Here is a 26,663-nt window from a genome sequence, read left to right as displayed (position 1 = left end):
TCATTTTCTTTAGAATCATAGAATCCCTACGGTGTGGCAACAGGCCATTTGGCCCAACAAACCCACACCGACCCTCCGAAGAGTATCCCACCCAGACCCAATCCCCTACCCTATTGCTCTACATTTGACGTGATATCAAGAAATGACAGATGGTTTCACAAGTTGTGGAAGCTATGCAATTTAAGATTATATCATTAATTCATAGTTCATCATGGTCTGTCTTGAGATAAGGTGCCATGCTAAATACATTCCAAAATTAGGCAACATCATTTTGCTGCCAATTTCAAAATGAAGGTGATACTGTCTAAATCTTCATTTATTTTTGGTTTGGCTGACAAAGAGATGCGCTGTTGAAAATTTTCATCTTATATTCATCAAGGCAGAATTGTAAGAATAGAATATCTCAATAGGAATAACAACTTATTCTGCATGATGAAAGGATGCTGATTAGTTGGCAAGTGGACTCTGATTGGTAGAGGCGTAACCAAAGAGGCTGCATCATGAAACCCTGGACTATTGCAATGAACCCTGTAGTTGGCTACCATGTATTTTCCTGATCCTTTCCTCACCCCTGCACAACTAGGACTAAACTTACATGTAATCTATACACAGAGGGTCCAGAACAGAACATCACTTTCCTCCCACTTTCGAAATGTCATACTTACAACCATTCACTGGTTTCAGATACACCAATGAAGTGATAAACATTCAGCACTTGATGGGGAAAAATACTTGAAAGAGAAATATTTTCAGAGGTTGACATAAAAGGCAGAGGAGTGGGATTAATTATATAATTTCTTTTAATGAGGCAGCACAGACATAAGAAGCGATGTGTTATTTGTTTGAAGACAATTTGGGATCACCACTTTGTTTGACACCTTCAGCAACCAGAAGAAAACTGTCTATTTACCATTTTAACAGGGTAGTAGCTATAAGAAATTGGGGTCAGTTTGCTCAGTTGGCTGGACAAGTGGTTTGTCAGTGATGCCAACAGCAATGTTCCTGTGCCAGCTGAGGTCACAATGAAAGTCCCACCATCTCAACTCCACATCTCGCCTGAAGTGTGGTGACCATCAGGTTGAACTCATCACCAGCTGTTTTTCTCTCTCTCTCTCTCTCTTTTCTCCCTCTTTCTCTCTATCTCATAAGAAAGCAATCTATGGTCTTCTAGGATAACGATAATTTTTATTCAACTCTCAGGAGAAAATATCGTTGCCTTTGACTCCTTAATTGTGCTGGATAGCTATTGTCTCTGTTACAAACGAGCTCACTGTTGCTTAACAAAGTTAATTCCAACTTACGAACATCACAGTTGATTCCTTTCCATCCCAGATCACATTCACAAGTTCCATCCCCATCGATTCCTTCGTTGCATTTACCATTAACACACCTACATTCTAGAAAGTGATTAAGAATAACATGTTGATAATTGCATCAGAAGTTAAGAAACACCCTGTAGCATAGCAACAAACATCATTTTTAAAATGACTTTTCCTGGCAAGGCTACTTCTAGAAGATGAAGGGAATCTTTTTCTTTGAAACACTGCATAGCAACAAGACAGCACAGAAAACAGGAGCAGGAGTAGACCATTCAGCCCCTTGAGCCTGCTCTTCCATTCAATAGGATCATGGCTAATCATCCAACTCAGTAGCCTGTTCCTACTGTCTCCCCATACCCTTTGATCCCTTTAGCCCTCGCAACAATACTAACATCTTCTTGAAAATATTCGATGTGTTAGCCCCAACCGCTTTCACAGGCTCCCAGAGTGAAGAAAAGTCTCCTTAGCTCAGTCCAAAATGGCCTACCCTCTATCCTGTGACCCTAGATCAACTCTGCCAAAGAGCTTATGTCCAAAACGTTCATTCTCCTGTTCCTCGGATGCTGCCTGACCTGCCGTGCTTTTCCAGCACCACACTCTTCGACTCTGAACTCCAGCATCTGCAGTCCTCACTTTCACCTGAGATAGATAGATTCTTGATCATGGGGAATCAAGGGTTATATTGAATATGTAGAAAAATGGACATAGCCGTACCAGGCTGATTTCATAAGAACTAAGATCATAAGAAATAAGAACAAGAGTAGGGCACTCAGCACCTTGAGCGTGCTCTCCCAATCAATAAGATCATGGCTAAACTGGTAATGCTATATTCCTGCCTACCCCCAGGCTTATCAAAAACCTATCTACCTCTGCCTTAAAAATATTAAAATAATCTGAATCAATGACTTTTGACAGGACTCCAAAGACTCAATGACCCTCCATGAGGTTAAAAAAGAATCTCCTTATCTCTGTCTTGAAAGGATGACCCTTTATTTTAATCAGTGACCCCAATTTTAGATTTTGCCTAAGAGGAAACATCTTCTCCACATTGACCCTGTCAAGGCCCATCAGGGTCATACATGTTTCAATCAAGTCATCCCTCACTCTTCTAAGCTCCAGGGATATCCAAACCTAGCCTATCCATCCTTTCCTCACAAGACAACACCCTCTTCCAGTTGTTTATCTAGTAATTGCCGAATTGCTTTCAGTGTACTTACATCCTTCCTTCAATAAGGAGACCAATACTGACACACTACTCCAGTTCTAGTCTCACCAGTGTCCTATATAACTGAAGTATAATGTCTCTACTTTTATGTTCAATTCCACTCACAACCTGTGATGATGTCCCATTAGTTTTCCGAACTATTTGTAGTAGTTGCAATGGTACATTGGGAACACCAATTCCTTCTGCATCTTGGACCTCTGCAATCGTTTGACATTTAGATAATCCACATGATTTTTATTTTTATCCTTTCAGTCATCAGCAAATTTAGCAGTAATACTGTCAGTCTCTTCTTAAAATTATTCATGTAAGTTGTAAAAGGTCGCAGCTCCAGCACTGATCTTTGTGGATCACCACACATGGTGCAAAATACCCATTCAGTTTGTTCGCTATGCTCATTATTCATAGGAGAATTTAAAATCCAAGCCTTAGTATTGTGACCATCATTAGATTACTTACACTGTGGAAACAGGCCCTTCGGCTCAACAAGTCCACACCAACCCTCCAAAGAACAACCCACTCAGACCCAATCTCCTACATCTAACACTACAGGCAATTTAGCATGGCCAATTCACCTAACCTGCTCATTTTTAGACTGTGGGCAGAAACCGGAGCACCCGGAGGAAACCCATGCAGACACGGGGAGAATGTGCAAACTCCACACAGTTGCCTGAGGTGGGAATTGAACCTGGGTCTCTGGCACTATGAGGCAGCAGTGCTAATCACTGTGCCACCGTGTCACCCACAGTTTTTGCCCATAGAATGGTGTATTCTTGACTGAAGGAAGAAATCAGAGTGAGTCTTTCCTTGTAATGAATTTATTCACCAAACCAAACAGACAGATATCTATCTCCTGACTCCACTCTACTCCTGTTTCTATGAGTGTCTCTTTATGTGAGCTAAAGTAACCATCAAATCAATGCCCTTCCTCTGTGTGTACTTAACCCTAACTGATTTTACATTGAAGACTACAGTCATTAGTCTGTATAATGATATTAGCTTATCAATTCTGCAGTGCTTAATGGCAAATTAAGGACATAAATAATTTTCCATAATACATCATGCACAATTCATAGAGATTAGACCATAAGACTATAAGACATAGGAGCAGAAATTAAGCCATTCAGCCCATCAAGTTTGCTCCACCATTCAATCATGGCTGAAAAGTTTCTTAACCACATTCTTCCACTTTCTTCTCCTAACCCTTGACACCCTTGGTACTCAAAAAGCCATCTATCTCATTCTTAAATATACACAATGACCTGGTCTCCACAGCCTTCTGTGGCAATGAATTCCATAGATTCACCACTCTCTGGCTGAAGAAGTTTCTCCTTCTCCCTGTTCTAAAAGGTCTTCCCTTGACTCTAAGTCTATGCCCTCAGGTCCTAGTCTCTCCCACCTAGTCTCTTCCCAATATCTACTCTGTCCAGGCCATTCAGTATTCTGTATGCTTCAATTAGATCCCCCCTCATCCTTCTAAACTCCATCAAGTATAAACCCAGAGTCCTCAAATGTTCCTCATTTGTTGAGCTTTTCAGTGCTGGGACCATTCTCGTGAACCTCCTCTGAACACGCCCCAGGGCAGTACATCCTTCCTGAGAAATGGAGCCCAAAGTGGCAAAAACTAATCCAAATGTGGTCTGACCAGAGCCTTATAGAGCTGAAAATGTGTTGCTGGAAAAGCGCAGCAGGTCAGGCAGTATCCAAGGAGCAGAAGAATCGACGTTTTGGGCATGAGCTCTTCTTCAGGAATGAGGAGAGTGTGCCAAGCAGGCTAAGATAAAAGGTAGGGAGGAGGGACTTGGGGGAGGGATGTTGGAAATGTGATAGGTGGAAGGAGGTTAAGTGAGGGTGATAAGGTGAGGGTGATAGGCCGGAGTGGGGGTGGGCGCGGATAGGTCAGGAAGAAGATTGCAGGTTAGGAAGGCGGTGCTGAGTTCGAGGGATTTGACTGAGACAAGGTGGGGGGAGGGGAAATAAGGAAAGTGGAGAAATCTGAGTTCATCCCTTGTGGTTGGAGGGTTCCTAGGCGGAAGATGAGGCGCTCTTCCTCCAGCCGTTGTGTTGCTATGGTCTGGCGATGGAGGAGTCCAAGGACCTTTAAGTCTTTGGTGGAGTGGGAGGGGGAGTTGAAGTGTTGAGCCATGGGTTGGTTGGGTTGGTTGGTCCGGGTGTCCCAGAGGTGTTCTCTGAAATGTTCCTCAAGTAGGCGGCCTGTCTCCCCAATATAGAGGAGGCCACATTGGGTGCAGCGGATGCAATAAATGATGTGTGTGGAGGTGCAGGCGAATTTGTGGAGGATATGGAAGGATCCCTTGGGGCCTTGGAGGGAAGTAAGGGGGGAGGTGTGGGCGCAAGTTTTGCATTTCTCCCAGAGCCATATAGAGCCTCAGAAGTACATCCCTGCTTTTATATTCACGTTCTCTCAAAATAAATGCCATCAGTGCATTTGCCTTCCTAACTACTGACTCAAGCTGCAAGTTTACCTTGAGAGAATCTTGGACTAGAACTCCCAAGTCTCTTTGCATTTCAGATTCCTGAATTTTCTCCCAATTAAGAAAATAGCCCACGCCTCTGTTCTTTCTACCGAAGTGCATTTTCCCACGTTGTACTCTACCTGCCATTTCTTTGCCCACGCTTCTAACCCTGTCCAAATCCTTCTGCAGCCTCCCTACCTCCTCAATGCTAACTGTCCCTCTACCTATCTTTATATTGTCTGCAAACTTAACCAGAATGCCCTCAGTTCCTTCATCCAGATCATCAATGTATAGTGTTGTGGTCCCAGCGCTGACCCTTACAGAACACCAGTTGTCACTGCTATCATCCCAAGAAAGACCCTTTTATCCCCAGTCTCTGCTTTCTGCCAGACAGCTAAGCTTTTTACTTTTAGATTACTTACAGTGTGGAAACAGGCCCTTCAGCCCAACAAGTCCACACTGACCCTCCAAAGAGCAACCCACCCAGACCCATTCCCCCACACTTAACCCTTCACCTAACACTACGGGCAATTTAGCATGGCCAATTCACCTAACCTGCACATTTTTGGACTGTGGGAGGAAACCGGAGCACCCAGAGGAAACCCACACAGATACGGGGGGAATGTGCAAACTCCACACAGTCAGTCGCCTGAGGCGGGAATTGAACCCAGGTCTCTGGTGCTGTGAGGCAGCAGTGCTACCGTGCCACACTCCCACTGTGCCACCATGCTAGCACCTTGCCTCTAACACCATGGGTCCTTTTCTTACTCAGTAGCATCCTGTGTGGCACCTTATCAAAGGCCTTCTTGAAGTCCACCTAGATAACATCCATTGGCTCTCCTTGGTCTAACCTGCTCATTACCTTTAGATTAGATTAGATTAGATTCTCCTCAAAGAATTCTAGCACATTTGTCAGGCATGACCTCCCCTTGATGAAACCATGCTGAATTTGCCCTATTTTGCCATGCACTTCCAAGTATTTAGAAATCTCATCCTTCATATTGGATTCCAGGATCTTACCCGAGTCTGAAGTTAGGCTAATCAGTCTGTAATTTTCCACCTTTTGCCTTACTCCCTTTTTAAACAGGGGTGATATATTAGTGATTTTCTAGTCCTTTGTCCCCCCCATCCTGATTCTTGTGATTCCTGAAATATCACCACTAACACCTTCACTATCTCTTCAGCTATCTCCCTTAGAACTCTGGGTGTAGTCCATCTGGTCCAGGTGATTTATCCACCTTCAGGCCATTCAGTTTTTCTAGCACCTTCTCCTTGGTGATGGCCACCAGACTCAACTCTGCCCCCTCACACTCTTCAAATTTTACAATATTACTCGTGTCTTCCATTGTGAAGACTGATGCGATGTAAATGCTCAGTTCCTCAGCCATTTCCTTGTCCCCCACGATTATCTCTCCAGCATCATTTTCCTGTGGCCTAATGTCCACTTTTGCCTCTCTTTTTCCTTTCATATATCTAAAGAAACTCTTACAGTCTTCCTTTATATTACTGGCTAGCTTTCCCTCATAATTAATCTCCTCCCTCCTTAGTTTATTTTGTTGCCCTGTGTTGGTGTTTGTAAGCTTCCCAATCCTCTGGTCTCCCACTGCCCTTCCCCACATTATATGCTTTCTCTTTTGCTTTTATACTGTCCCTGACTTCCCTAGTCAGCCATGGTTGCCTCCTCCTCCCTGTACCATGGTTCTTTTCCTCAGGATGAATCTCTGCTGTGTCTCCTGAATTACTCCATGAATTCAAACCCATTTCTCTCACACCAATCTTTGAGCCAAGCGTTTATCTGCTTAATCTTATTGACCCTGTGCCAATTAGCTCATGGATCAGATAGTAATCTAGAGATTATTACCTTTTCTGTTCTGCTTTGTAATTTAGCCCCTAGTTGTTCATACTCCCTTAGCAGAATCTCCGTCCTAGTTTTATCGATGTCATTGGTAACTATGTGAACCACAACCACTGGATCTTTACCCTCCCACTCCAAGTTCCTGTGCAGCCCAGATGAGATATCCCAAAACCAAGCACCAGGCAGGCAACACAACCTTCAGGGCTCTCAACCCTGGTCACAGAGAACAGTGTCTCTGCCTCTAACTATATTATCACCAATTACAACAACATTTCTCTTCTCTCCCCACCACTTGACTGATTCCCTGCGCCACAGTGCTGCGGTCAGTCGGCTCATCCTTCTTGCAGTCCCCATTCCTGTCCACATAAGGAGCAAATCTCTTGAATCTGTTGGATAAGGACAAGGGCTGAGGCTCATGCAACTCTACCTCCTGGATTCCTCTACCCTATTCAAAATAGTGAGGAGGGCAATTTCCTCTGGATGCTCAGTGTTATAACAACAACCTGCATTTACTTAGTACCTTTAATGTGGTCTAACATTCCAAGGCACATCTCCAAAAGCTTGGTCCAAAGTGTATTTTGAAGGAGGAATGATAGTGGGAAAGGATGAATGCTGTAAAGGGGCAGTTCCAGTGAATAGGTCTTTGGTAGTTAAATGCATGATGATTAAAGTTGAGGAAGACTCAGGAATTGGAGAAATGCTACAGTCATTGGGGCTTGTAGGGCTGTAAGAGATTGCTGAGGTAGGAGGGGTTTAAGACTGAGGAGAGGTAGAGAATTTTCAAATTGAGGCTCTGTTTGACCAGCAGCCACTGTAGGTCAGCACCATGGGACCACAGCGATGGATTGCTAGCTCTTTTGTAACCCATTTGTAATTTCTTCAAAAATGGGAAATGGAAGATTTTCCTGTTAGGATGATAATGCATATTAATGTATTATAGATTTTTCTAAGACAGGGAGACACAATTAGGAAGATGTGCAGATAGGATGAGATGAAAAATGGTTTGTGGAACCATGTAAGAAGCACAATTAACAGGGACCTTGCAAACTTATGAATTAAGAGCAGGAATAGGCCACTTGGCCCCTCATACTTGTCCCATCATTCAATATGACTGGCTTTTCTGTTTGCTCCACATTTCTGCCTGCCCCCGATAACTTTTCATTCCCCTCTTTATACAATAGTGATATTATCATTTTCTGTGCTGTAAATTCAATGTCAGATGGAGATGAGCTCTGAGTCAGAGACGATCTTGGAAAATTAATATGATACTGCTGTCTGAGATAATGGGGGCACCTCTCTAATGGAGAGCTAAGCATCTTTTGGGCGCGGACAATGTGAATCCAATAACCAAGCTAAGATAAAGGCATAGTAAAGAAAGACAATGGCAGAACACACCTTGATCACAATGTATACCATATTGTCCATCAGTACAGGTCTCACATGCTGTTCCAGTAAATCCTTCTTCACAGACACATGTCCCTGTGCCATTAATGCCATCTAGGCAAATACCGTTTCCAAAGCACCAATTTGTGGATTTTCCTGGACACGCCTGGCATTGCTTCCCAAAGTAGCCAGCACAGCATTCTCGAGTCTGGAAGAAACCCACCAAAGCAAAAAACTAAAACAAAGCAGCAGTGTAATTGATAAACAGAGGGATACTTTAAGTGTTGTCACTGGTGATGGTTTCTCTCAGCACACACCTTGGAAAGAAAAGGTTACACTGTAAACTTCTGATGTAGCAGTGGAGGAGTAATTATTCTGCACGGTGGACAGCGGCGACCTTGTCACAGCATGGATGATGACTCTGCCTCTGAGCCAGAAACTCTGCATTTGAGACCTAGCCCAGGACTTACTGGCCAAGGCATTCATAATAAAAGGCAAACAGGTAGATTGGAAATCTGCAAATGCTTCCAACACAAAGCAGTGGTGGTCAGTGAGAACAGGAGAGTTTCTTGGTCAACCATGTAATGAGAGAACATTGAAGCCTCTTACCACCTTCAGACTACATTCGCAACCCCCCCCCCCCCACAACAAACTCGGGAAAAAGTGCATGTTGCCATAGCAACTTCCCCAAAGCCTGTCCATCAGCTACAAGGCACAGCTCAGGAGTGTAATAGAATACTCCCCACACACCTGAATGGATGTAGGCCCAACAACACTCAAGGAGCTCAGCACCATCCAGAACAATGGATGTATCCACAGGCACCCATTCACTAGCAGCAGTGTGTGTGTCATCTACAAGATGCACTGCAGCAATTCATCAAGGCTCCTGAGACAGCACCTGCCAAACCCACAATAACTACTGAAAATGTGTTGCTGGAAAAGCGCAGCAGGTCAGGCAGCATCCAAGGAACAGGAGAATCGACGTTTCGGGCATCAGCCCTTCTTCAGGAATGAGGAAAGTGTGTCCAGCAGGCTAAGATAAAAGGTAGAGAGGAGGGACTTGGGGGAGGGGCGTTGGGAATGCGATAAGTGGAGGGAGGTCAAGGTGAGGGTGATAGGCCGGAGTGGGGTGGGGGCGGAGAGGTCAGGAAGAAGATTGCAGGTTAGGAAGGCGGTGCTGAGTTCGAGGGATTTGACTGAGACAAGGTGGGGGGAGGGGAAATGAGGAAACTGGAGAAATCTGAGTTCATCCCTTGTGGTTGGAGGGTTCCTAGGCGGAAGATGAGGCGCTCTTCCTCCAACCGTCGTGTTGCCATGGTCTAGCGATGGAGGAGTCCAAGGACCTGCATGTCCTTGGTGGAGTGGGAGGGGGAGTTGAAGTGTTGAGCCAAGGGGTGGTTGGGTTGGTTGGTCCGGGTGTCCCAGAGGTGTTCTCTGAAACGTTCCGCAAGTAGGCGGCCTGTCTCCCCAATATAGAGGAGGCCACATCGGGTGCAGCGGATGCAATAGATGATGTGTGTGGAGGTGCAGGTGAATTTGTGGCGGATATGAAAGTGTCCCTTGGGGCCTTGGAGGGAGGTAAGGGGGGAGGTGTGGGCGCAAGTTTTGCATTTCTTGCGGTTGCAGGGGAAGGTGCCGGGAGTGCAGGTTGGGTTGGTGGGGGGTGTGGACCTGACGAGGGAGTCACGGAGGGAGTGGTCTTTTCGGAACGCAGATAGGGGAGGGGAGGGAAATATGTCCCTGGTGGTAACACTGAGGACAATTCATCAGACTTTGACCTAAATTTTGCAAAAGAAACGTTGTTAAACTGCCATTTTGGTTGTTAGGATGGCTATGTTGCCATCATATCCACTTTAAACCAGGTCTGAAGTTTACTTACAATGTTAGTTTTTACACAGGTTGTCTGACAGCCGAGATACATTAACCTCTTTCCTAGCAGGTAACGCACAAAGATACAATTCTTCTTTTTTCCCACCTGCGTTAAGCAAATAACAATTTTAGAATTGAAACAAAATAAAATTCTCTCCATAATTGCAAAATAGTTCTCTTGAGTTTCGAACTCAAAAGGTCAACACTCACCAAAGGCTTGGATCCAGGAGGGCATTCAGGTTTATATTGACAATTTACACACTTCCCCTTCAAAAAAAAAACAAATATTCATCTTCAGGCAGCCACTGTAAAGTCAAACATTCCAAAATTTGCATGCCTTATCAAAATATCCAAAGTGAAAATAATTGATAGGGGAGTTGGAGAGAAACAATTTACTCTGTTGGGGAGGTGTGATATTACCATGATGGCACCAGATGGCATCTGCCACTTTGGCCAAATGCAGCACTGAATATGGGATGCTTAGGGTGTATTTGCTGCCACCAATCATCCTTTGTCCACACTTTGGCTATGGTCTCTCTGATGTTCAATCTCGGGCGATATGTCGGTGTAAAGTCTTTACAGAGGAGGCACTGTTCTTAGTTAACAAGGTGGTTTATTGCATAACAGCAATAAGCTCAACTACAGGGCGGCACGGTGGCTCAGGGGTTAACACTGCTGCCTCACAGTGCCAGGGATCCAGGTTCGATTCCAGACTTGAGTGACTGTCTGTGTGGAGTTTGCACATTCTCCCAGTGTCTGCATGGGTTTTCTCTGGGTGCTCTGGTTTCCTTCCACAGTCCAAAGATGTACAGGTCAGGTGAATTGGCCATGCTAAATTGCCCATAGTGTTAGGTGCATTAGTCAGAGGGAAATGGGTCTAGGTGGGTTACTCTTTGGAGGATCGGTATGGACTTGTTGGCACCAAGAGCCTGTTTCCACACTGTAGGGAGTCTAATTGTACTAATCAAGCCTAATTATGAGGCCTCTTGGGAGCTGCATGTAATTTTTTTAATTGATTCTATCATGGGATGTGGACATAATATAGGAGCAAATTATTGCTGGAATCTACATTGAACACAAAAATGCTGGAGATCACAGCGGGTCAGGCAGCTTCAGTGGAGATACAGCATGAGTACGTTTCGAGTCTAGATGACCCTTCATTGGAACTACTGACCTGAGGGAGTGAAGTGCAGCAATTTGAGAAGGGGATAGGTTGAGAGGAGCAGAGACGTTGAGATGGTCGATGTTGCGCCAGTAGTTTTCAATGAAAAGCTCGAGGGCGGGTAAGAGGCCAGAGAAAGGGGTCCAATTGGAGAGTGAATACTCATGAAGAGTCATCTCAACTCGAAACGTTAGCTTGCTCTCTCTCTCCATGGACGCTGCCTGACCCACTGTAATTTCCAGCATCTTTTGTTTTCAGCTGTGGTATGTGGTCTGCAATATTTACTGCCCGTCCCTTAATAAGTTTGGATGCACAAATATGAATTATTTTTGTACAAAACACTTTTTATTTGTTCATGGGAAGTGGGTGTTGTGGAGTGGATCAGAATTTATTGCCCATCCCTAGCTGCCCTTGAGGAGATGGTGGTGAGCTGCCTTCTTAAACCACTGCGGTTCACATGGTGTAAGTAGACCATAATGTCATTCGGGAGGACGTTGATTAAAGGATTTGACTAAAAGTTTGAATAGACTGATATTTTGATGACCAATGGGCTAAAAGGTCTCTTTCCATGCTCTAAACATTCTGTGACACTAACGTAACAGTAAAAGTACTTTAGAGAATACAAGACTGATGTATGGAAATTATAATGTTCTTGGATCAAGACTGGCATGTTCAAACATTACTGCAAGGCCATTCGTAAGTGATAAACTTGCAATCCTGATCATGTTATCACGTCATATCTCTCTTACTTTACCATGTTCTAGTTGTAACCTTGGGGTGTTTTGAATATACATTTGTTTTGCACTTTATCATATAACCTATTGAGCAAACTATCATCAAAGGGAAAACTTCCTGCCTGGGAGTCAGGTGCTGTGGGTTCAAGTTCCAACAGCTTCAAACATTTACTTACTTACCTGTAATACCGTCGTTTCATTAGAGTCACAACGATTTTTCTGGATCTCCAGAACTTTTGTTAGTCCATGGATTACTCCTTTGTCCGTTTCCACATCAGTGAAATTGACTAGTGCATCATTCACAGAAAGCTGCAATGGTAGACAGTGTGTTATCACAGGGGGACTGAGGTGAGTTGTTTAAAACCACAATGACATGGTTGGTTGGAGTAAAGAAGGTAAAACTGTTTCCATGGTTAACGATCACAGGGACCCAAGCGGCGCATTCCACATTAAACAGAGAATGCAGCGACTTCTACAACACCAGGGGTGGCTCAGTGGTTAGCATTGCTACCTCATAGTGCCAGGGCCCAGATTCAATTCCACCCTCAGGAGACGATCTTTTGGAGTTTACACTATGTCTGCGTGGGTTTCCTCTGAGTGCACCGGTTTCCTCCCACAGTCCAAAGATGTGCAGGTTAGATGGATTGGCCATGCTAACTTGCCCCTTAGTGCCCAGGGATGTGAAATCTGAGTCATTTAGCCTTAGGAAATGGAAGGTTACAGGGGTGGGGGTGAGGTGGGATGCTCTTCAGAAAGATGCTGTGGACTCAGTGAGCTAAATGGTCTCTTTCCACACTGTAGGCATTCTACAATTCCACCTGAAGTTTCAAGTAAGAATTAACTCTGACTAAATGAAGGCTTCTAAAACCATACACATATACTTTCAACCAACTGATTTGAAAGTGTTGTGACATTGTCACCAAGGGCAGGTTGGACTTGAACCCAGATCTTTTGGACCAGAGATTTGAACCTTTGTTACTACTATATGCCTTTATGGACTACAATTCCAATGTATTAGATTTTAATAACAAATAATTAAGATGTAGCATTTCAACTGAAACATTGACTGCATTTAAACTCTGGGTGAGTTGAGACTTCAATCTTCAATCAAAGTTTATTAGTTGCCAATGGATATTCCAAGGCTTAAGCACATAGTAGATGTCTTAGTAATGTAGCAGTCTCACTCTCTCTGAAATAAAGAGAGAATGTCAACAGCAGAAAAGAGATTGGCATTTAGTTAGCACCGTTAATGATCACCAGCCATCGCAAAGCAATTTACAGTCAATGAATTACTTTTGAAGTGCAGTTACTGTTTTAATGTAAGGAATACAGCAGTTAACTTGTGCTCTGCAAACTCACAAAAACACTGATGTGGTAATGACTAGGTAATTTGCAATTTTTTAAAGCGATGTTGGCTGACGGGTTAATCCTGCCCATTATTATAACTATCCTTGATCACATCCTCCCAACCTTACAATCAAAAGCTCCCTGTTTCCCTCTAGCCTTCTGGAAATGCCAGAAAACTCCAGGAAACACACACATACTTTATCATTTCGGCAAAAGAAGCCGACTTGGAAGGAAAATCCGAGCATTGTCTCCCGGTGCATCCCATCATGCATATCACTTTTCATTAGCTTTTGATCCAAAATGATGTGGTATCTGATTAGGTCTTCATCCTGGAGGGAATGAAAGATCACACATTTGTTACATCATAAGCCATTGATTTAGTTCAAAATTAAGATGAAAACCTATTAACATTCTCATGGAGAGTATGATGAACTTGTCAGGGCTCATTCAATATCATCTTCTAACCCTGAAGTCTCTACTACCTGGAAAAATGAGGACAGCAGTCACATGGGAACACCACCAGTTAAATGTTCACTCCAAGCCCCACACATACACACCATTCCGACATGGAACTATATCACTGTTTCTTCACTGGGTTAAAGTCTTCTAACTCCATTCCAAACAGCAGTGTGGATGTACTTATACCACATGGACTGCAGTTATTCAAAAATTTTGCTAACCACAATCTTCAAGGCCAATTAAAGATCCATTTTCACCATTTCCGCACCTTAGTTTACACACATTTTACAGCTCTATCACTCTTTCACCCAATTAGTAACCCCTTTATCTTTTACACTGGGCCTCCACACCATCTTACCCATCCTCTGCCTTTGTATAAAAAAAACACCATTTTCCAACACTTTCAGTTCTGAAGAAGAGTCATACTGGACTCGAAATGCTAATTCTGTTTCTCTCTCCACAGATGCTGCCAGAGCTGTTGAGTTTCTCCAACATTTTCTGTTTCTGTTTCAGATTTCCAACCCCTGCAGTATTTTGATTTTGTATGGGCAATAGATGTGGCCTCACCAGTGACGCTCACATCCCAAGAATTAATTTGAAGAAAGGAGGCACCGTGAATATTCCCATTCCCACCAAAGCTCATTTGCAGACACCTTTAATCAAAAGAGTTAACTGGATAATCCATTGGGGACTTCTCCAGAGGTCTCCAGCAACACAGATGCCAGGCTGCAGGCAATTTGTTTGACTCCATGTGATATCAAGAAATGGCTGAAAGCACTGGATACTGCAAAGGCTATGGGCCTTGACAACATCCTAGCAATCGTGCTGAAAATTTGTAACTGGTCCCCTAGACGACCTGTTCCAGCACACTACAGCTCTGGCACCAGTAGCGAATATTGCCCCGATAAGTACATTCTCAAAAATCAGGACAAATCCAGTCCAGTCAATTAGTGGCGCATCAATTGGTTATAAGCTAAATGATGGGAGGTGAGTTCACAGTGCTATCAAGCAGCACTTGCAAAACCATAACCCAATCATATTAGGTTCTGTTAGGTCTATTCACCTCGTGACCTCAGTATGGCCTTTGTTCGAATATCAATGAAAGACCTCAACTCAAAGAGGTGAATGAGAATGACTGTCTTGATATCATAGCAGCATTTGACCGACTGTGGCATCAACGTCACCCTGGCAAAAATTCTTCACCATGTTGTGTCATACTCAGCATAAAAGAAAATGTTTGCAAATGCTGGAGACTAATTATCTCAGTCCCATTTATTCATTCATGACATAGGGGTGTCACTTGTTTGGCCAGCTTTATTGCCCTCCCTAATTGCCCAGAAGGCAGTTTAGCATCAACAACCTTACTGCAGATCTGGAGTCACATATAGGCCAGATTAGCAGATTTCCTTCCTTAAAGAACTAGATGAGATTTTGCAACAATTGACAGTAGTTACATGGTGACTATTATAGAGTCATAGTCATAGAACTGTACAGCATGGAAACAGACCCTTCTCTCCAACACGTCCATGCTAACCAGGTATCCTAAATTAGTCTCATTCCATTTGCCAGCATTTGGCCCATATCTCTCTAAAGCCTTCCTATTCGTACACCCATCCAGATGCCTTTTAAATGTTGTGAACCCACCAGCCTCCACCACTTCCTGTGGCAGCCCATTCCATATGTGCACTACCCTCTGTGTGAAAAAGTTGCCCCTTAGGTCTCTTTTAAATATTTCCCCTCACATCTTAACCCTACACCCTCCAGTTTTGGAATCTACTACCCTGGGGAAAAGACCTTGGCTGTTCCAGGTTTTTATGAATGCACCATCTGCCACATCCACAGTACATTAGACTGGGACCCCTGATAACGAGCCCATTACCACAGTCTCCCCCATTCTGTAGAATGTCCAGTCATTCCAGAACTTCCCAAAACCATTTGCAAGGTACAAATTAGGAGTGTGATGGAATACCATCCGTTTGCCTGGAAGGGTACAGCTCTAACAGCATTCAAGAATCTTGATGCCTTCCAGGACAAACTTGATTGGCACCACACCCACCAGCTTCAATATTAACTCCCTCCATGACTGATGTAGAGGGGCAGCAAGTTGCATTCTTAACATGGTGAGGATGAAAAACTTAGGATAGATGCACTGACACCAATTCTTTTCATTGGCGCTAGTCTAAGCTATTGGTGCCTGAGGATACCCACATGAAGTTTATGGTACTAGATCAGGCTCAGTCTTGATGAATAGTAAATAGGTTCATCGTGAATTATTTTTTCACACAGCATCTGAGATGCATGATCGTGTCTTGCCAGGCTCTCAGACTCAACCTAGGAGTCCGTGCACATTAGCACTAGCTACAGGTACTGCATATTCATGAAAGCACATTGTACTCAGCTTAGATTCCTGTTAGTTCCTTGGAGAATCCATCCTGGGTGCAGTTTGATGTTAATGATGGTAGTTAACTCTTTCAGGTACTAACTGTCTTAGCTAACATATACAATGTAGAAGATTGATTGCAATAATCCATAATGGGCAGCATGGTGGCACAGTGGTTAGCACTGCTGCCTCACAGCGCCAGAGATCCGGGTTCAATTCCCGACTCAGGTGACTGACTGTGTGGAGTTTGCACGTTCTCCCCGTGTCTGCGTGGGTTTCCTCCGGGTGGTCCGGTTTCCTCCCACACTCCAAAGATGTGCAGGTCAGGTGAATTGGCCATGCTAAATTGCCCGTGGTGTTAGGTAAGATGTAGGGGTATGGGTGGGTTGCGCTTCGGCGGGTGCAGTGTGGACTTGTTGGGCCGAAGGGCCTGTTTCTACACTGTAAGTAATCTAATCTAATGACTCCTTCATGAACACCTTCCAAATATGCAACTGCTATCACCCAGAAGGACAAGGACAGTAGATGTATGGATACTTCATAATGGCATGTTCCCCTCCAAGCAACCCATCTCCCTGGTTTGCAACTCTACTACTACTCTGTCAGTGTTGCTGTATCGAAATCCTGATGCTCTCTTCCTAACATCACTTATGGGAGCACCCTCGCCAGCTGAACTGAGGCTGTTTAACAAGACATTGCAAACAACTTTCTCAGTGGTTCAAGGAAGAGGTTCACAACCACTTTCCCAAAAGCAACAACAAGTGGGCAATAAATGCTGGCCCAGCCAGCGATGCCCACATTCCACAATTCATGAAAACAAAATCACAGATAGGCTAATTCTGGTTGTGTCAGTGGCATCCACATCCATAAAAAGAGAAAAAGTTCTTTGTTCCAATATACACAATCTTTGGATTTCAACTTCTCATAGAGTCATAAAGTTGCTGTACTGTTCTATGTTCTATGAAACAGACCCTTCGGTGCAACTCATCCAAGCTAACCAGACATCTCAATCTGATCTAGTCCCATTTGCCAGTATTTGGCCCATATCCCTCTAAACTATTCATGTTTAAGTACCTATCCAGATGCCTTTTAAATGTTGTAATTGTACCAGCCTCCACCACTTCCTCTAGCAATTTATTCCTTATGCGCACCACCCTCTGCGTGAAAAAGTTACCCCTTGGGTCATTTTAAAATCTTTCCCCTTTTACCTTAAACCTATGCCCTTTAGTTTTGGACCCACCCAGCCTAGGAAAAAGACCTTGGCTATTATTCACCATATCGATGCCCCTCATGATTTTATGAAAAATTCCCAGCCTATACAGCTTCTCCCTATTGCTTAAACTCTCCAATCCTGGCAACATCCTTGCCAATCTTTTCTGCAACCTTTTAACAGCATCGTTCCTATAGAAGGGCGACCAGAATTGTACAGTATTTGAAAAGTGACCTCACCACTGTCCTGTACAGCCACAACATGACCTCCCAACTCCTATGCTCAGCATTCTGACCAATGAAAGCAAGCATGCCAAATGCCTTCTTCACCACTCTGTTGACCTGTGACTTCACTTTCAAGGAACTATGCACTTGCACCCCTAGGTCTTTTAGTTTGGCAACACTCCCCAGGACCTTACAATTAAGTGTATAAGTCATGCCCTGGTTTGCCTTTCCAAATACAACACTTCACATTTATCTAAATTAAACTCCATCTGCCACTCTTTGGCCCATTGGTCCACCTGATCAAGGTCCTATTGTGCTCTGAGATAATCTTGTTCACTACACCACCTATCTTGGCGTCATCTGCAAACTTACTAACCACACCTCCTATATCCACACCCAAATTATTTATAAAATGATGAAAAGCAGTGGACCCAGCACTGATGCTTGTGGCACACCACTGGTCACAGGTCTCCAGTCCTCTATCACCACCCTCTGTCTCCCACCTTCAAGCCAATTTTATATCCAATTGGCTAGCTCCCCGGGATCCACTTGATCGAAACCTATTAACCAGTCTACCATGCTGAACCTTATTGAGTGCTTTGCTGAAGTCCATGTAGACATCTACTGCTCTGCCTTCATCAATCTTCTTTGCCACCTCTTCAAAAAACTCAGCTACATTAGTAACGCACAATTTCCCATGCACAAAGCCATGTTGACTATCCCGAATAAGTCCTTGCCTTTCCAAAAGCATGTAAATCCTGTCACTCAGAATTCCCTCCAGCAACTTACCCACCACTAACGTAAAGCTTTCACTGGTCTATGGTTCCCTAGCTTTCTCTTACTGCCTTCCTTAAACAATGGCACCACGTTAGCCAACCTCCGGTCTTCCAGTACCTCACCTGTGGCAGTCGATGATGCAAATACCTCAGAAGTGGGCCCAGCAATCTCTTCCTTAGCTTCCCACAAAGTTCTGGGAAACACCTGATCAGGTCCCAAGAATTTATCTACGGTTATCCATCTTAAGACCTCCAGGACCCCCTCTTCTGTAATATGAACTCTTTTCACTATATCACTATTTTCTCAAGTTTCCTAGCTTCCATGTCGTTCTGCATAATAAATACTGAAGCAGTAAATACAGTAAATTCTCAACTTGCCCGAGTGAATTCTGAACTCACACACATACCATTACATCAACAGATTTCTCTTTGAGATACTTCTCAATGGCTTCATTGTTCGGGGCATAGACAGTATAAGTGATGGCACTCTCAATCTGCTGGGTCAAGTTCTGTTGCTGTAACAGATAGAGATATGCTTTAGTGACACACCATTTTCAACACACTGATTTAATGATTATTTAATGATTAAGTGGATTCTCCACAGAACTTACAATTACAAAAGTTCTAAACTGAGCATAGTCAGGCATCTGGCCGAGAGTAGACAGTAGATTAATTGGTGCATCACTCATAGGCTGTTCAGGTAAGAGAACCTAGAACATAACAATTGGTATTATATATATTAATAATCCATTGGCTAGTTATAGAAAAACTTAACATGTGTTAACAGAATCACGAACTGTGACAGTGCAAGAAGAGGCCATTCTGCCCATTGTACCTGTACTGGGTCTATTATCTTGTGCTAATCTCTACCTTCTTCTGATATCCTCGTACACCATTCCTAACCGAGTAATCACCCAATGCCCTCTTGAATGCCTCAGTTGATGTTCAAAAATCAACTTGTGGTGTGTTCATTAGGGCGACATGTCATATTGGATATGGGAATAAATTTAAACAGGGAAAGATGTCCAGCGTTAAGAAAGAAAAGAACCGAGTTTAATACGGCAAAGAATATAAATAAGTAGATACAGTTATAGTCTGATCTGTCATGTAGATCCAAAGGAGTACAGATGGAATATGTTTGGAAGAGGAAGCCATATCTCATACTAAATTGGGTATCAGATCTCATTTGAATATAGTCCTGGTTCTACCTCAAACTGTTAAAAATATTTTTCCCTGAAGTACTTTTGATGCTGGCCATTCGCTAGGCCACCACCACAGCGGGTAATCCTGAACATAGTAGGCTCAGGATTCATTTTGCTTGGGGTACCACAATAAGGCATCCCATTATCTGACACAACATGAGCAAGGCCTGTCATAGGTGACCACCAGGAATGCCTGAAACATTGGCTGACCCAACATTGAAGGTGGACCCATTTCAGGTGCTCCTGGAGGTGCAAGACAATATTTTGCAAAATTGACACTTTTATCACCTGTTTCTTTTGACCAAATAAGTCCAAAGGAGGACTTCTTTATATAACATTATTCACAATATACATCAATTCTACTGCATTGGGGAAATATGGCAACATAAAATTTGAAATGCAAATCATACTCATGAAGTTGACCTTACCTTATCAATAATGTGCATAACCCCATTTGTTAACGCAATATCAGGATTGAGAATGCTTGCTCCTCCAATTACAGGGTTCTAGGAAAACAGAACATTTGTTAGGATTAAAAGAGTAATGCTTTTTAATTATAATAATTTAATAAAGAAGAGTATTCGCAGTCCAAAGGCTGAACTTTAGTATGTAGGCACTAGATTATTTGCCAATTACACATTCTCTCCTTAACATTCTTCTAACCCACATCTTATCTTTGCCTCAGAGAGTCCTCTGTCAAGGCTCTCACAAGTCTGTCAGATAAATGTATCTGTCTCAGTGATTACTCTCTCTTCAATATACCTTCCTTGTGGATAGGCAGCTCATCACCTGCTGTACATGCACTTTGCCTTGAAGAGCATTCATTTTGCCATGTGCTTTGTGTATACAATGTTGTGATTCTGCCTGACTGTTTGCTGTGGGCTTGCAAACTGCAATACCCACAAAAGTTGGTTGGTTTGCAGTAATGTCTGCTCCATAACTAGTAATGTATGTAGAACATAGAACAGCACAGCACAGTACAGGCCCTTCAGCCCTTGATGTTGTGCTGACCTTTTATCCTACTCTAAGATCAAACTAACCTCATACTCTTCATTTATTATCTCCCATGTGCCTATCCAAGAGTTGCTTAAATGTCCCTAATGTATCTGACTCTGCTACCACTGCTGGCAGTGCATTCCATGCACCCACCAATTTCTGTGTAAAGAACTCACCTCTGACATCTCCCTTAAACCTTCCTCCAATCACCTTAAAATTATGTCCCATGTGATAGCCATTTTTGTCCTGGGAAAAAGTCTCTGGTCATCCACTCTATCTATGCCTCTCAACATCTTGTACACCTCTATCAAGTCACCTCTCATCCTTCGTCACTCCAATGAGGAAAGCCCTAGCTCCCTCAATCTTTCTTCATAAGACCTGTGTCTTCCTATGATACAATGTGTTCGATTATTCTACATAAACTAAAACCTATTGAGTTTATCAATTTCTCATGAGGGTTTGATCACACCGTTATCATTAAAATAACACCACCAAGGGCAATTAGTAATGGGCAATAATTGTCAGGAATACTCATCTCCTTGAAGAAAAATATAGGATATAATTGATTCGAAACATGACTGAAATCAGGAAACCATTGGAGCTGAAGAATGAAACACGATCCCAACACTTATAGAATGATACAACACAAGAATGAAGCTCATTTGGACAATTGTGCTGGCTTTTGGAAGGATTCTTAAGGTGCTTGACAGGGTAAATGCAGAGAGGATATTTCTCCTCGTGGGACAGTCTAGGTCCAGAGAACATAGTTTCAGATTAAAGGTGCACCAATTTAAGACTGAGATGAGAAGGAATTTCTCCTCCCAGAAGGTTGTGAACCTTTGGAACTCCTTGCCACAGAGAACCAGGGGAGCTGAGTCCTTCTGTATAATATAAGGCTGAGATAGGTATATTATTGGTCAGTCTGGAATCAAGGGTTATGGAGAAAGAGCAGGAAAGTGAACGTGAGCCATGATCCTACTGAATGGCAGAACAGACTTAAGGGGCAGAATGGCCTACACCTGTTCCAATTTCTTATGATCTTAATTTATCCCATTTCCCTCAGGCTTTCTTTCAATTGTCTTACTGATTTTCCCCTTCAAAGATTTGTCTAATTCTATCTTGGGGCAGGGATTTACATATTAATCATTCGAAACCTGCACCCCCATTCTAACTGATCAAAGAATTAATAGCCATCTAGGTTTGTTCAATACATTTGCATAAGTTGTACGACCCTTAGATCTTTTACTTATAAGTTCTGTGTTCTGTATCTGAGGAAGGAACGGGGGCTCGGAAAGCTTGTGATTTCAAATAAACCTTTTGGTCTGTGACCTGGTGTTGTGTGATTTTTGTCTCTGTTAAAAGTTCAGATTAAATCTACTTCCACAGCTGTTTCATGCATTGCATTCCAAATCAAAACAATCCACTTTGTCAAAATTGCCTCCTTATCTTGTTTCAAGTTCCTAAACGCTGAACCCTTTGGCTTTCAATTCTTCAGGCAGTGAAAACAATGACTTCTTACTTATTGTATTAAGACCCCTCACAATTCTGACCCCTTCTATTAATCTCCCTTTAATGTTCTCTACTCAAAGGAGAACAATTGCAGCTGCTTATTGGTCGAGGGATTGAGTTCTGGAGCCGTAATGTCATACGGAAATTATATAAAACGCTAGTGTGGCCGCACTTGGAATATTGTGTACAGTTCTGGTCGCCCCATTACAGGAAGGATGTGGAAGCATTGGAAAAGATGCAGAGGAGATTTACCAGGATGTTGCCTGGTCTGGAGGGAAGGTCTTATGAGGAAAGGCTGAGGGACTTGGGTCTGTTCTCATTGGAAAGAAGAAGGCTAAGAGGGGATTTGATAGAGATATACAAGGTGATCAGAGGGTGGACAGTGAAAGTCTTTTTCCTAGGATGATGAAGTCAGCTTGTACGAGGGGGCATAGCTACAAATTGGGGGGTGATCGATTTAAGATAGATGTCAGAGGAAGGTTCTTTACTCAGAGAGTGATAAGGGCGTGGAATGCCCGGCCTGCCAATGTAGTTAACTCAGCCACATTAGTGAGATTTAACAATCCTTTGTTCAGCACATGAATGATGATGGGATTGTGTAGGGGGGTGGGCTTAGATTAGTTCACAGGTAGGCACAACATCCAGGGCCAAAGGGCCTGCTCTGCGCTGTATTGTTCAATGTTCTGTTCTATGCTTTGATAACTTCACTTGGCAGGCACTATGCACTCAGTAATCCTTGCTGTACTATGGTTTCCCTTCACTATTACTGGGACATTTCACGCTGCCAACAGTAGAGCTAAATCTGACATGATGCATTTCTTTCAGGGGTTCAGTAGCACAACACTTTGAATAAGAGTCTTCATCATGTTCATTCTGAGATTAAAAATAAGGAGTTGCCTTCATGTAGCACCTCTCATAGCCTCAGGATTCCCTGAAATGCTTCACAGCCTAAGAAATGCTTTAAAGGTTTAGGCAATGCTGTAACGTTGGAAACAGCAGCATATTACACACACTGCAAGCAATTCGATAACGGAGAGATAATCATGATAAAGAAATAAAGGTCAGTCAGGACACTGGAAGATTCCCCCTGCTCTCTATTGGAAGAGCAGCTATGGGATCTTTCAGATCCGTCTAAGAGGATAACATCTAGGTTTAACATCTCATCTGACCTGATTGCAAGGCGATTGGGGATGTCTTTGGTTACAATTCAAGATGGGGCAGTTGTTCTCCTCCACACTAGCAATTTCCTCATCGTACAGGCTGAACTGAGATGGAAACCCTGGCACGCTAACATAGCACTCTGCCCTAACACTTTAAATTTGGCACTCTGTCACAGTTCAGCACTTTGTTTGGCCACCCAGTAAGGGTTAAATGGAAACCCGGAAGGTTAAGTCAGCATGGGGATTCGAACTTTTCCTATTAATTAAAAAGTAAAAGAAAATTCTGCGGCTACTGGAGCAAACATAGAGAATGCTGGGGAAACTCAGCAGGTTTAGCAGCATTGGTTCAATTCCCGCCTCAAGGTGACTGTCTGTGTGGAGTTTGCACATTCTCCCCGTGTCTGCGTGGGTTTCCTCCGAGTGCAAAAACGTGCAGGTTAGGCGAACTGGCCATGCTGAATTGCCCGTAGTGTTAGGTGAAGGGGTAGATGTGGGGGAATGGGTCTGGGTGGGTTGCGCTTCGGCAGGTTGGTGTGGTTTTGTTGAGCCGAAGGGCCTGTTTCCACACTGTAAGTAATCTAATCTAAGCTGTGAAGAGAGAAAATAGAGTTAATGTTTGGAGTCTAATGACTCTTCTTCAGAGTGGAAAGCTTTCGGCCAAGAAAGTTTTGTTTTTAGAAGATGCATTTGTTCTCGGCATGTGAAAATTGTCGACAAAGGGAAATAATTTTTGTCTGTTCCTAACAGCGGCAGATGGCAGTGCCAATAGCAGGGGCTATGTCCAAGCTCCTGGCCCAGGGGCTCGTCTGCTTCCATCTGCTTGCTTTGTGTTTTTGCTTCAACCTTTTGTTTTTGCTCTCCTGTCTTTGTTTGTTCCTCTTTGGCGGTCTTTCCTGTGCCTTCGGCAGGGCCAGAGCAGACCCGGCCTGCCGAGCATGTGAAGCAGCGATGGCAGGAGTCGGCTCCGCAGGGAGATCGGGTCCTCGGAGAGCTCGCCACGGCAACGATTGTGATGGTGCAGGAGCGCGGTGACTCGAGGTGATGGTGACGACAGGGCAGCCTCTGCGGCCAGCAGAGAAGCCAGTTGGTGTCGGTCAGCTGCGGCAATATGGTGGGCCCCAATTGGTAGTCCTGGCAGATAGCCGGGAGGTGGCGAGTGCTTTAGCGGTAGTGTGGTAGGCCCCTGTTGGTACTCCTGATAGATGGCTGGATGTGGTGAATGCTTTGCTGGTGGTGTGGTAAGCCTGGGTGCTGCTTCTGGCAGCATGGTAGTGGTGGTGGCCCCAAAGAGAGATTCCTGGAGTAGACTGTGTGAGGAAGGCGAGCCAGAGCAGAGGAGATCAAGCCCTTGTAGGAAGTGCAGCCCCTGAATGGCCACACACGTAAAAAAGATCGTTACATGTAACTTTTAACCTTATTTCCTTCTTTCTTTCACACTATACAGGTATCCCCCGCTATCTGAAAGTAGTGCGTTCCTATGAAACCTTTTGTAAGCTGAAATAGCGTAAAGCGAAGAAGCATTCATTTACATGGGAAAAAATTCTCCTTTTATCGCAAAAGCGAAAATCCTTTTCGGATTTCTTTCGGTTAGCGAAAACAGGTACTAATATAGATCTTTCTTAAAAACGAAGCAGCATGAAGCAAACTTTCAAAAGGTGGGGGACTCCTGTACTAAGAATGACTATAATGTTTAACTTTGTACTTTATTTCTTTCTACTTTGTGCTTAAGATTCTGTACCGAGGTACTTGTACTTATGACAGCACTGTGTGTATCAATATTGTACACTTTTCACTGCACTCCTATACTTTTGTGCTTGAGTACACGTGACAATGAAGGCTAAATCTAATAGCCCTTTCTGAAGGTGATGCTGAGCTATTAATTAGGAAGTGCAGTCCAAATAGTGACAGCTGAAGATTATTGGAATTACAGATCATGAAAGCAGGTGTCAATATAAAAATATTGCTATATGAAATTTAAAATCCAAAGGACAAAGAATACCTGGTTTGTTTTGGTGAAGGATAAGCTGACGCCAGATGTGATTGTGGCCAGGGAGGAAGATGAACAATTCAGAAGGTCTGTAAGGCTGTACACTCCCTGTATCACATGATACCTAGAACACAAATAAAATACAAAGTCTTAAAATGTGTTTTAAAACAATCTGGATGCGGAGGGATAATTCAAATCTGTACCAAAATAAATTAATTATAGCAATATAAAATCACCAGGTTTATAAAATGCTTGTGTGTAAATAATGCCTTTCACACCCACTGTTCACCTCAAAGTAGGAAGTATTCTAGGAAGTATTTTTGAAATGTCATCATTGTTCAGCAGCCAATTTGCACACAGTAAAGTGTAGCCTGGTGGCTCAGTGGTTAGCACTGCTGCCCCACAGTTCAATTCCAGCCTCAGGTGACTGTCTATGTGGAGATTGCACATTTTCTCCATGTCTGCATGGGTTCCTCCGGGTGCTCCAGTTTCCTCCCACAGTCCAAATATGTGCAGATTAGGTGGATTGGCTGTGTTAAACTGCCAATAGCATCCAGGGATGTGCAGTTTAGGTGGATTAGCCATGGTAAATGCAGGGTTATGGGGGTGTGGAGGGTCTAGGTGGAATGCTTTTAAGAGGGTTGGTGTGCACTCAGTTGGCTGAATGGCCTGTTCCTGCAGTGTAGGGATTCTATGGTTGAATGAAGCTCCCATAAGCATCACTGTAAAAATGACCAATCTGCTTTTTGTGATGTTAATTGTTGGATAATATTGATCACAACACCAAAGATTACTCAATTGGTCATCTTAAAACTAATGCTGTGGGATCTTTAGCATCCTATAAGGCAATGACTTTACAATTTCACTTGAAGGACAGCACCTCTTTCTAACACGAAACCATCAGCCTCTATTTTTGTGCTCAAGTTCTGGAGGGAGACTTGAACCTCAAATTTTCTGGTTCAGAATGAAAAGGAGATCACATTTAAAAGGGCTGACAATTCTGAACACAGGAGTCACAGTCACCACACCCGTGGATATTGGGTGACTAGGGACATATACCCATCCTGCATGCCTAGTGGTAAATCTGGACTGAGAAATCAGCAGGAATTGTTTCAGTTGTTATTCACGGCCTATCATGCCAAAGTTCACTTTTGCAGAGATCTCATTGTCTGACCAACACTATAACCAAAATCAACTCCAAAACATTGAAGACTCTGGGTCTTACATCCTCTCTGAAGCCTGCACATTTATTAGTCTACCTGGTCCACAGTGATTCTCTTCCCTAAAACATATCAAATGTACATTGTGGGGCTCTGAGTAGTTTTCACTTATTGCTGTAGAGACTCAATCTTGAAATTCTCACACTTATTTTTAAATCCCTTTTTGGTCTCA

General features: G+C 43.4%; 1 protein-coding gene across 1 annotated transcript in view; it reads right to left on the bottom strand.

Annotated features, from left to right (window-relative positions):
* stab2 (stabilin 2) overlaps window positions 1-26,663 on the bottom strand; it is a 175,702-nt gene that overhangs the window by 64,832 nt on the left and 84,207 nt on the right. Inside the window, exons 30-39 of the mRNA XM_072551848.1 lie at window positions 25,284-25,395; window positions 20,048-20,125; window positions 19,029-19,127; window positions 18,825-18,932; window positions 13,566-13,697; window positions 12,202-12,330; window positions 10,336-10,392; window positions 10,136-10,231; window positions 8,269-8,464; window positions 1,302-1,397 (exon numbers count right to left, since the gene is read on the bottom strand). Coding sequence (XP_072407949.1) covers window positions 1,302-1,397; window positions 8,269-8,464; window positions 10,136-10,231; window positions 10,336-10,392; window positions 12,202-12,330; window positions 13,566-13,697; window positions 18,825-18,932; window positions 19,029-19,127; window positions 20,048-20,125; window positions 25,284-25,395 — 1,103 coding nt within the window. The remainder of the gene's footprint in view (window positions 1-1,301; window positions 1,398-8,268; window positions 8,465-10,135; window positions 10,232-10,335; window positions 10,393-12,201; window positions 12,331-13,565; window positions 13,698-18,824; window positions 18,933-19,028; window positions 19,128-20,047; window positions 20,126-25,283; window positions 25,396-26,663) is intronic.

The sequence above is a fragment of the Chiloscyllium punctatum genome, chromosome 32 (assembly GCF_047496795.1).
Source record: "Chiloscyllium punctatum isolate Juve2018m chromosome 32, sChiPun1.3, whole genome shotgun sequence".
NCBI lineage: Eukaryota > Metazoa > Chordata > Chondrichthyes > Orectolobiformes > Hemiscylliidae > Chiloscyllium > Chiloscyllium punctatum.
The sequence above is the reverse complement of the archived record's forward strand: the minus strand, read 5'-3'. Positions and strand labels throughout refer to the sequence as shown.